At 38.1% G+C, this 12,281-nt stretch overlaps 1 protein-coding gene across 3 annotated transcripts in view; it reads right to left on the reverse strand.

Moving 5' to 3' along the window:
• Positions 1 to 12,281, reverse strand: part of RGS20 (regulator of G protein signaling 20) — a 120,275-nt gene that overhangs the window by 5,752 nt on the left and 102,242 nt on the right. For all 3 annotated transcript variants that reach the window (XM_066379058.1, XM_066379057.1, XM_066379059.1), the window contains one exon: positions 10,509 to 10,592. In XM_066379058.1, coding sequence (XP_066235155.1) covers positions 10,509 to 10,592 — 84 coding nt within the window. The remainder of the gene's footprint in view (positions 1 to 10,508; positions 10,593 to 12,281) is intronic.

Here is a 12,281-nt window from a genome sequence, read left to right on the forward strand (position 1 = left end):
CCTTGATTTTGGACTTCTGGCCTCAAGAAAAGTGTGCACCTCTGGCCTCAAAAAAATAATATTCAAAAAATTAAGAAAAAATAAAACATGTCGTACCATTTGTTCCGTTTACCCCATCATAGCATCTTGCAAAATGTAGTACAACTTCCCAGTCCTCCTGGACATTGCTGACAGTTGAATTCTGCTTACATGTTTTTGTGATTTCATCTTTAATTGGTTTAAAGATTTCTGACAATATTATTTTATATTTTAGGACAGATACTTACAACAACTTTAGTCTTTTGGGCTCTAAATATAATTGTTGTTTTTACTTATTCTCTCTTGTGGTGGGTAGTTTACTTTTAGTTTTGTAATATTTGGTTAGTCTTAATCTTTGGCAAACTGAGAGTCAAAACTGAGGATGATTTCTTTCCTCCAGACAGGATGTGTGTTTGCTTCTTCTGAGATCTAGAAAGTGGTACTGACCCAGAATCATTTCAGCTCCTTTCAGGGATCTGGGCTTAATGTGGGAGTCTGTTTCAACACCTTGCCTTCACCTGGCTCTGCACTTGCCCTTAAGGAAAACCTTTCCTATGCTTAGCGGCCACTACTCAGGATTTTGCTTACTTTTTGTTTTCGTGTTTCAGGTACTTTGTCATTTTTCTTACTTTCTGTGAGCCCAGCAATGCAATAACTTTGAGAGTTATGCAAAATCTGTTGTTCTGCATTGGGAAGGCCCTCAGATTATCTACTTTGACACAAGGCCACAAACTATTTAGTTTTAAGGGGTTAGGGATGTATGTATATCCAAGAATTTGCTATGTAGATAACTTGTCCTTCATGTAATTATGTAAAGGCCATAGAAAACCCCATATACAAAGATTCACAATGTAAATTCTATGCTCTTTTCTTGAAATCATGTCTTGAAGATGGGTTACAACTGACCCAGCACTGCAACATAAATGAAAACCTCAAGACCAGAGGAAGTAGCTGACAGAAAGAGAGTAGTCAGCAGAAAAAACTATCATAGATGTCTAAAGAATACTTTCAATTTTAGTTTCAAAATTAGATTCAGTGTGTAAGATGGGTCTCATTTCAGTACAACTGTGTGCAAATGCACAGAAAATTCCTTTGAGAACACAGAAAAAAATTGTTGACGGCAGTTAGTTATCTGGAGATTGGGACGAGGTCTGGAATAAGATTAGCATTTTATTGTTAAACTTTCATATTATTTTATTTTTGTTGTTATAGTGGGTATTTAAATTTCCATCATGAGAAAGTATTCTGTATGAAATCATAAAATAAAAGTTAGATTTCTAGCTAACTAGTTAGCTAAAAATTAGTTTTCAAAGAAATTGTTTTAAAAGATCTTTAAAAGATAAGTTAAAAACAGCAATCTACAAAAAAAAAACCGGAATTCTTTTTAGGAAGGATACTTAAATTGGTAAGGCTTACTAAAAAGTATGCTAAATTATATTCCATAAATATGAAAATTTAAAAGATATTTTCTTAGTCTTGTCAATTTAAATATATATTTAAACTAATATATATATATAAAAGAATGACTTTGAAACACTTAAAGGTAATCAGTAGAATATTTTTTTGTTTGTTTTTTTAATAATTTTATTTTTTTAATGGGGCCACATCAATAAATCAGGATACATATATTCAAAGATAATAAGTCCAGGTTATCTTGTCATTCAATTATGTTGCATACCCATCACCCAAAGTCAGATTGTCCTCTGTCACCTTCTATCTAGTTTTCTTTGTGCCCCTCCCCCTCCCCCTTTCCCTCTCCCTCTCCCCCCTCCCCCGTAACCACCACACTTTTATCAATGTCTCTTAGTTTCACTTTTATGTCCGACCTACGTATGGAATAATGCAGTTCCTGGTTAGTAGTATATTTTTTTTAAAAAGAGGGAGCATATAATTTCCATTAGTACTAAAGAACATAAAAGCAGAGAAAGCACAGTTTACACAGCAAAAAAATTTAAAACTATAAAAAAAATTAAGTAGATAATTAGGTATTACAAGCAGACTGTCAAAGAATATACTAGAAGAATAAACATCATTAATCATCAAAATAACTCACCTAATGTATTGAATAATTGGATTTTAATTCTCTATTTAGAGACAGAGACTAAAAACTGGGCTAAAATCCAACAAAATACTATTTTAGGGAAACATGCAAGATATTACCAAAAATTAAAACCAAATACACAGGCAAAGATATATGAAGCGAATGCAAATAAGAATAATATTAATATCAAAGTAGAAATGGAAGCAATGGAATTAAACTGGATTAAGAGTCATTTTATTTTTTAAATTTAATTTATTGTGTTTACATAGATTCTAGTGTCATCCAGATTGCATCCCCCTCCCCTGTATTTCCCTCAACATCTCCCTTGTCCCCCTCCCCATATCACCCTCCCCCCTTCCCTTCAGGTTTAATTTTGTTCCTCAGTTCACATTGTACCCTGGATTCCTCAAATGAGTGAGGTCATATGATATTTTTCTTTCTCTGCCTGACTTACTTCACTTAACATAATAGTTTCCAGGTCCATCCATGTTGTTGCAAAAGGTAATATTTCCTTCTTTTTCATGGCCCCACAGTATTCCATAGTATATATGTACCACTGCTTTTTAATCCACTCGTCCACTGACAGACACTTGGGCTGTTTCCAGATCTTCACTATTGTGAACAGTGCTGCAATAAACATGGGGGTGCATATCTTCATTTAAAACAGTGATATGGCGTTCTTCGGATATATTCCTAAAAGTGGGATGGCTGGGTCAAAAGGCTGTTCCATTTTTAATTTTTTGAGGAATCTCCATATTGTTTTCCACAGTGGCTGCACCAGTCTGCATTCCCACCAGCAGTGCAGGAGAGTTCCCTTTTCTCCACACCCTCGCCAGCACTTACTGTGTGTTGTTTTATTAATAAGCGCCCTTCTGACTGGTGTGAGGTGGTATCTCATTGTGGTTTTAATTTGCATTTCTTTAATGATTAGTGATGTTGAACATTTTTTATCTGTCTATTGGCCATCTGTATGTCCTCTTTGGAGAAGGATCTATTCATTTCTTTTGCCCGTTTTTTGATTGGACTTTTTGTCTTCCTGGTGTTGAGTTTTTACAAGTTCTTTATAAATTTTGGTTATTAACCCCTTATCAGACGTATTGTCAAATATGTTCTCCCATTGTGTGGTTTGTCTTTTTATTCTGTTCAGATTGTCTTTAGCTGTACAAAAGCTTTTTAGTTTGATATAGTCCCATTTGTTTATCCTGTCTTTTATTTCACTTGCCCGTGGAGATAGATCTGCAAATATATTGCTGCAAGAGATATCAGAGAGCTTACTGCCTATGTTTTCTTCTAAGATGCTTATGGTTTCATGACTTACATTTAAGTCTTTTATCCATTTTGAGTTTATTTTTGTGACTGGTATAAGTTGGTGGTCTAGTTTCATTTTTTTGCAAGTAGCTGTCCAATTTTCCCAACACCATTTGTTAAAGAGACTGTCTTTAACATTGTATGCTCTTACCTCCTTTGTCAAATATCAATTGTCCATAAAGGTGTGGGTTTATTTCTGGGATCTCTGTTCTGTTCCATTGATCTTTATGCCTGTTCTTATGCCAGTACCAAGCTGTTTTGAGTACAATGGCCTTGTAGTATAACTTGATATCAGGAAGTATAATACCTCCCACTTTCTTCTTCTTTTTTAAGATTGCTGAGGCTATTTGTGTTCTTTTTGGTTCCATATAAATTTTTGGAATATGTGTTCTATATCTTTGAAGTATGTCATGGGTATTTTAATTGGTATTGTATTGAATTTATAAATTGCTTTGGGTAGTAGACATTTTGATGATGTTTATTCTTCCTAACCATGAGCATAGTATATGCTTCCACTTGTTTGTATCTTCCTTGATTTATTTTATCAATGTTTTGTAATTTTCCAAGTACAAGTCTTTAACTGCTTGGATACATTTACTCCTAAGTACTTTATTATTTTGTTGCAATAGTGAAGGGGATGGTCTCCTTAATTTCTCTTTCTGACAGTTCATTGTTGGTGTATAAAAATGCCTCTGATTTCTATGTATTAATTTTATACCCTGCCACCTAGCTGAATTCATTTATCAGGTCCAGTAGTTTTTTGACTGAGACTTTAGGGTTTTCTATATCCAGTATCATATCATCTGCAAATAATGATAGTTTTACTTCTTTTCCAATTTGGATGCCTTTTATTTCTTCTTCTTCTCTGATTGCTGTGGCTAGGACTTCCAGAACTATGTTGACTAAGAGTGGTGAAAAGGGGCACACCCCTGTCTTGTTCCTGATCTTAGTGGGGTTGCTTATAATTTTTGCCCATTAATTATGATGTTGGCTATGGGTTTTTCATTGATGGCCTTTATCATGTTGAGGTATGTTCCATGTACTCCCACTTTGCTGAGAGTTTTGATCATAAATGGGTGCTGGATTTTATCAAATGCTTTTTCTGCATCTATTGAAATATCATGTGACTTTTCTCCTTCCTTTTGTTTGTGTGATGAATCACATTGATTTATTTGTGAATATTGTACCATCCTTCCCTCCCTAGAATAAATCCCACTTGATCATGATATATGATTTTTTTCATGTATTGCTGGATTCGGTTTGCTAATATTTTGTTGAGGATTTTAGCATCTAAATTCATCAGGGATATTGGCCTATAATTTTTTTTCTTTGTGTTATCTTTGCATGGTTTGGGAATCAGAATTATGCTCACTTCATAAAAGGAGCTTGGAAGTATTCCTTCATCTTGAATTTTTTGAAATAGCTTGAGAAGGATAGGAGTTTATTCTTCTTTGAATCTCTGGTAGAATTCACTTGTAAAACCATCTGGTCCAGGGCTTTTGTTTGTTGGGAGTTTTTTGATAACTGTTTCGATCTCATTTGTTGTAATCGGTCTATTTAGGTTTTCTGATTCTTTCAGATTGATTTTTGAAAGATTATATGTTTCAAGACATTTGTCCATTTCACCTAGGTTGTTTAATTTTTTGGCATACAATTTTTCATAGTATTTTCTTACTATATTTTGTATTTCTGTTTGTCTGTTGTTTCTTCACTCTCATTTCTAATTTTATTTATTGAGGCCTCTTTTTTTCTTGGTGAGTCTGGTAAAGGTTCATTGATCTTGTTTACCCTTTCAAAGAACCAGTTCTTGGTTTCATTGATCCTCTGTGTTGTTCCTTTAGCCTCTATGTCATTTAATATTTCCACTCTGATCTTTATTATTTCCTTCCTTCAACTACCTCTGGGCTTTACTTGCTGTTCTTTTTCTAGTTCTTTTAGATGCAGGGTTTGGTTGTTTATTTGAGCTTTTTCTAGCTTCTTAAGGTATGCCTGTAGTGCTATGAACTTCCCTCTCAAGACTGCTTTTGCTATGTCCCATAAATTTTGAGTTGTTGTATGCTTGTTATCGTTCGTTTATAGGAATTTTTTAATTTCTTTTTTAATCTCATTGTTAAACCATTCATTATTTAATATCATGCTATTTAGTTTCCATGTGTTTGAGTATTTTTGAGTTTTTCTGTTGTGGTTGATATCTAGTTTCATGCCATTGTGATCAGAGAAAATGCTTGATATGATTACAATCTTCTTAAATTTGTTGAGAACTCTTTGTGCCCTAACATGTGGTCTATCCTAGAGAATGTACCATGAGCACTTGAAAAGAATGTAAATATATTCTGCTGCTTTAGGGTGAAAGGTTCTAAAGATATCTATTAAATCGAGTTGATCTAGTGTGTCCTTTAAGTCTGCTGTTTCTTTGTTAATTTTCTTTCTTGAGGATCTATCTAGTGATGTTATTGGGGAATTAAAATTTCCTACTATTATAGTATTGCTGTTGATCTCGCCCTTTATATCCATTAAAGTCTGCTTTATATATTTAGGTGTGTAGATATTTATTATATAATGATTTTATCTTCCTGTTAGATTGCTCCCTTTATCATTATGTAGTGACCTTCATCTTTATCTCTTACTATAACCTTTGTTTTAAAGTCCATTTTTTCTGATATAAGTATTGCTACCCAACTTTTTTTTATTTCCATTTGCATGAAATATTTTTTTCTAACCTTTTATCTTTAGTTTATGTGTATCTTTTGTTTTGAGATTTGTATCTTGTAGACAGCATATTTATGGGTCCTGTTTTCTTGTGTTTTTTTTTTTTTTTGTATTTTTCTGAAGCTGGAAACGGGGAGAGACAGTCAGACAGACTCCCGCATGCGCCCGACCGGGATCCACCCAGCACACCCACCAGGGGCTACGCTCTGCCCACCAGGGGGCGATGCTCTGCCCCTCCGAGGCGTCGCTCTGCTGCGACCAGAGCCACTCTAGCGCCTGGGGCAGAGGCCAAGGAGCCATCCCCAGCGCCCGGGCCATCTTTGCTCCAATGGAGCCTTGGCTGCGGGAGGGGAAGAGAGAGACAGAGAGGAAGGAGGGGGGGTTGGAGAAGCAAATGGGCGCTTCTCCTATGTGCCCTGGCCAGGAATCGAACCCGGGACTTCTGCACACCAGGCCGATGCTCTACCACTGAGCCAACCGGCCAGGGCCGCCATTTTATTCTTTAAAGCTATTTTCCTCTTTTACTATACTGTATTCTTTCCCCCTTTGTTCTGTTTAAAACAGGCCCCTTAACATTTCTTGGAGCATTGGTTTGGTTGTAATGAATTCCATGAGTTTTTGTTTGTTTGTTTTTTGGTCTGGAATGCTTTTTATTTCTCCTTCAATTTTAAATGATAGCCTTGCTGGATAAACTAATCTTGGTTGTAGGCTCTTGTTCTGCATTACTTTGAATATTTTTGCCACTCCCTTCTGGCCTCAAGTGTTTCCATTGAGAAGTCAGATGTCATCCTTATGGGGGCTCCCTTGTAGGTGACTCTTTTTTTTTTTTTTTTTTCCTGAAGTTGGAAATGGGGAGGCAGATAGACTCCCGCATGCGCCTGACCGGGATCCACCCGGCATGCCCACCAGGGGGCGATGCTCTGCCCATCTGGGGCATTGCTCTGTTGCAACCAGAGCCATTCTAGCACCTGAGGCAGAGGCCATGGAGCCATCCTCAGCGCCCTGGCCAACTTTGCTACAATGGAGCCTTGGCTGTGGGAGGTGAAGAGAGAGACAGAGAGGAAGGAGAGGAGGAGGGGTGGAGAAGCAGATGGGCGCTTCTCCTGTGTGCTCTGGCCAGGAATCGAACTCGGGAGTCCTGCACATCAGGCCGATGCTCTACCACTGAGCCAACCAGCCAGGGCCTATGTAAGTGACTTTTTCCTGCATCAATTTAGGGAATTTTTTAGCTATGATTTGATTGAACAAGGTTTCTATCTCTTGTTCTTTCTCTTCTTCAGGAACCTCTATGATGCGGATATTGTTTCTTTTCATGTTGTCACAGAGCTGTCTTAGAGTTTCCTCAGACTTTATGAGTCTCTTTTCTTTTTGCTGCTCTGTTTCCATGCCTTTGTTTATCTTGTCCTCTAACTCGCTGATTCAATCCTCAGCTTCATCCATCCTGCTTTTAATTCCTTCCATTGTGTTCTTCATTTCTGATATTCTATTTGTCATTTCTGACTGATTCTTTTTTATTATTTCAATGTTCTTTTTTGTATTTGCTATCTATTTAAGTGCTCATTATGTCCATCTATTGCTGTTCTAAGATCTTTGAACATCCTAACAATCATTATTTTAAACTCTACATCTCATAATTTGTTTATATCTGACTCATTCAAGTCCTTTTCTGGGATTTCTCTTGATTCATTTGGGTTGCATTTCTTTGCCTTCCCATTCTGTCTGTGTATAATAAGGGTATAGCCACAGGAGTCCAATGGGTTTGGCCTCTGTGTTCCCTAGGTGTGGTCTGTCTGCAGGCCCGCCAGTCCCTCTGCCGCTGCCTCGGGCATTCGGGTATGGGCGTTGCCGGGCCAGCCAGCTGATGCAGTCTCTGTGGTTTCCGCCTCTCCTTTACTGTGGGACTGTGTTCACGTGCAGGGGCTATAAGCCCTGTCTGGCCTTGGCCTTCACCCCATCCCCTTGGGTGGGGCTGCATGCTGCACTGGAGCTGCAAGCCTTGGCACTGCAGGCGTATCTATGCTCAGCCATGGGTCTCTGCTGGTTCCCTGCTTTCACCTGGGTTTCACCTTGCCCTTGTGGGTGGGATTGCAGGTGGGACCGCTCTTGCTCACCCAGCCCACAACTGGGTCGGACCGCTTTCATTTGCCCCTTCCACCCCCACCGGGCAGGACTGAGCTTATGCCAGGCCTCAGTTGTGGCCAGCTCAGCTTCCACCCTCGCTGACGGGACCACACTTCCATGTCCTGCTGCCACTGCCCCCCAGCAAACTCTAAGCAGTGTGGGTGGGGGCACTGCTGCTCAGACCCTAGCACTCAATACTGTATTCCTAAAGGCTCCCTCCTTTTAAGCAACTGTGCTCTGAGTGCCACAGGAGAGTTTGTTTGGCTGGTGTCCTGCTTCCCTTTGCTGGTATTGCTGGTTCCAGGGGAAATATTCACTTTAGATTTGGGGGTTGACTCATTTCAGGGGTTAGGGTGGCTGTCTCTCAAAGTGTTTTTTTCTGTGCCTCCTAGATTACTCTCTCTTTCTGCTACTCTGGTCCTCTCATCTCTCCCCATCCCCCGGAATCTCGGATGAGTGGTTGTAAAAGAGGTTTTCTGCATGGTCCCTTTAAGAAGAATTTTGGGTCTGAGCAATCTGTCTCTTTCTCACAAACAGTATCCTGGCTTGTTTGGCAGATAAATACTCTTCATACACCTCTTCTAGTCTCTGAGGCTGCAGGCTGGGGCTTTGGTCCTGGGGCCCAGGACCCTCCCCTCTCCACTAAACTCACTTCTCGCCATTCGAGTCCCTCTGGGCTGCCATTCGCTCCCAGGATCTGGGCAGCCCTCTCCACGTTTCTGCTTTTTCTACCAGTCTCAGTGTGGCTTCTTCAGTGTTCCTTGGTTAGAGTCCTCTTAGTTTAGTCCAAAGTTGGTTTTTCCAGATGATTGTTCTTAAAATTAAGTTGTAATCCACTTTGGTTCTGGGACGTGGAAGTTGGTATGTCCACCTACTCCATTGCCATCTTGCCACCTCTAAGAGTCATTTTATATAATTGGATATGACTTTGAACTAGGAATGGCTAATATATATTGAATGCCTTTTGCCAGGCTCTATTCTCAGCATTTTACTACTCCTATATAATATTCATAATAATCTGTCTTTGGCTTAGTAACAGCAAACTATTTCTACCATATTTTACACATAAGGAAACAGGCATAATGTGGTTACTAAGTAAAGTGCTCAAGGTCCCACTGGAAGGATGGGTACAGTCAGGACTAGATGTGGGCATTATGATTTTAGGTATAACAGCCTCAGAGCTTTGGTATAGAATACATTAGACTGGAATATATAAGATAAAAGCTATTATTAAGAAACAAGTTGTAGAAGATTTTAATATGCTTCCTAGACTTGAAAAATCTGGGTAAGAATAAATAAGATAAAGAATGAAGAAAAGGCCCTGGCTGGTTGACTCAGCATAGAGTGTTGGCCAGGCGTGTGGAAGTCTCAGCTTCGATTCTCAGCCAGGGCACACAGCAGAAGTGCCCATCTGCTTCTCCATCCTTCCCCCTCTCCTTCCTCTCTATCTCTCTCTTACCTTCCTGCAGCCAAGGCTCCACTGGAGCAAAGTTGGCTCGGGTGCTGAGGATGGCTCCATAGCCTCTGCCTCAGGCACTAGAATGGCTCCAGCCGCAATGGAACAACGCCCCAGATGGGCAAAGCATCGCCCCCTGGTGGGCATGCCGAGTGGATCTCAGTTGGGTGCATGTAGAAATCTGTCTGACTGTCTCCCTGATTCTAACTTCAGAAAAATACACACAAAAAAAAAAAGAATGAAGAAAAATACTAAACCTTTCAGACTACTCCCTTTTTTCTTCTCAAAAATAAATAAGACCTAATATTTGAACAATGCTTATATAATATTTGCTTGGTATTTGCAATTACATAGTCATAGACCAATAAAGGGTGTAATAATATGTAGGTGAAAGCAAATCAATTGATGCTACAGGTCAGAAAAAAGATCATTTAAAATTTTGACATTATGGAAAGAATTTATGTGAGTTTACTTAAATTTAAAAAGTAATACATTAATGGTAGTATAAGTTAATAGTTAAGAGAAAAATGGACATTTAAGGCTTTTTAAAAAGCCAAATATGTATGTTTCATTATGGTCTTATTTTAAAAGCATGCCATATAAAAATAAAATAATGTCATATGTTTTCTCAAGAAGCATAAATTTACATGAAATTAGCAGGTATTAGATTTAACAATGGAACTGATTTTTCTGTCATACATTAATTAAAGGAATTCTGCAATGAAAGTGTGATGCCACATTATGATTTGGTATTACTAAATTGTGGTTACAGAAACTGTTCACTGAAACACACAGTGAAAAAAAATAAAGTAGGCATTTCTGTCAATTCAGTGAGCTAAACAAATGAGATTTTACCTTTCTTCACAGGTTTGAGGGTCATCTCTTCTGAGCTCATGGGAAGCCCTCCTGGATCTCTGTTCTTGATTTCTAACAGTGAGACTGCACAAAATGAGACATTTACAATACATGTCAGTTGAGATCATTCTGTATCAATGAAAGCTTTTAAACTGCAGAATACCAAGTAGAACTATCTTTCTCTCTCTCCCTCCCTCCCTCCCTCCCTCCCTCCCTCCCTCCCTCCCTCCCTCCCTCCCTCCCTTCCTTCCTTCCTTCCTTCCTTCCTTCCTTTTTCCTTCCTTCCTTTTTTATTGAATTCAGAGAAAGGAAGGGAGAGAGAGGAAGACAAAAACATCAATCTGTTTCTGTATGTGCTCCAGCCAAGGATTGAACCAGCCACTTCTGCATCTCAGGACTAGCTCCAACTAACCAAGCCATCCAGCCAGAGCCTGATTGGTTTTCTTAAGAAAACCAGAAGTATGACAATAAAGTACTAGCAAAATAAATTATATTTATATGGAGATATTTACCCAATATCTGTGTACTCTAGTTGACCAATGTCATCCTGTTAAATTGAATCATCTAAATAAAAATTTAAAAATTATATTTATAATATTGTGGTATACACTAATCAAGGAAGAGTTTGCATTTAGAATAATACTTTTCATAAAAAGCATGTCCATTAGAAAGTAGTAAAAACATTTTCAGGAATATTTTGGGTTTTCATTTCTTTTTGTTTTCAAATATTGTTTATTTCATTTCATTTTTGCACCTTGAAGACACGTATATATTCTCCAGAATTTGTTTACAGTCAAATGGAAGTTTTATATATTTATAGGCACATATACAGAGAGAACCAGGAAAGTGTGCAATAAAATCTGTTGTATTGTTCAAGAGAGTTTCCTTATACATTTTGTACATTCTTTTGTAAATTCCAAGTATTTTTGTTATTACTGTAAATGGAATTTCACTTCCATCTCATCTACATATGAAGGCTATTTACTTCCTTAATGCTTTACTGAACTTTCATTTATATATCAAAGTTATCAGGCTTAAAGTGTACAATTAAGTGGTTTTTAGTATAATCACAAGGTTGTACAACTATCACTACTATATAATTTCATAACATTTTCATCACATCAAAAAGAAGCCCAGCCCTGTTTGTAATTACGCCTCATTACTTTCTATATCCCACTTCACCAGCCCTAGATGTACCCAAATTTACTTCCTGACTTTACAGATTTTTCTCTTCTGAATTAATACAATATGTTGTATTATAGCTGGCTTCTCTCACTTGGCATGATGTTTCCAAGGTTAACTCATGTTGTGGCATGTATCAGTACTTTTATTCCTTTTTGCTGCTTAATAATATTCCATTGTATGGACATATCACAATTTGTTATCCATTCATCAGTTTATGAACATTTAGGTTGTTAGTATCTTTTGGCTATTTATAATAAAATAGTATGTCTGTGGATAGTCATTATAAATTTTTGTGTAGTCTGTTTTTTATTTTTTTTTATATAATTTTTATTTTTTTGTATCTTTCTAAAGTTAGAAGCTGGGAGGCAGAGAGACAGACTGTCACATGTACCCAACCGGGATCCACCTGGCATGCCCAACAGAGGGCGATGCTCTGCCCTACTGGGGCGTTGCTCGGTTGCAACTGGAGCCATTCTCGTGCCTGAGGCAGAGCCATGGAGCCATCCTCAGCACTCGGGACAACTTTGCTCCAATGCAGCCTTTGCTGTGGGAGGGGAAGACAGAGATAGAGAGAAAGGAGAGGGGAAA

This window comes from Saccopteryx leptura, chromosome 3, assembly GCF_036850995.1.
Source record: "Saccopteryx leptura isolate mSacLep1 chromosome 3, mSacLep1_pri_phased_curated, whole genome shotgun sequence".
NCBI classification, from domain to species: Eukaryota; Metazoa; Chordata; class Mammalia; order Chiroptera; family Emballonuridae; genus Saccopteryx; species Saccopteryx leptura.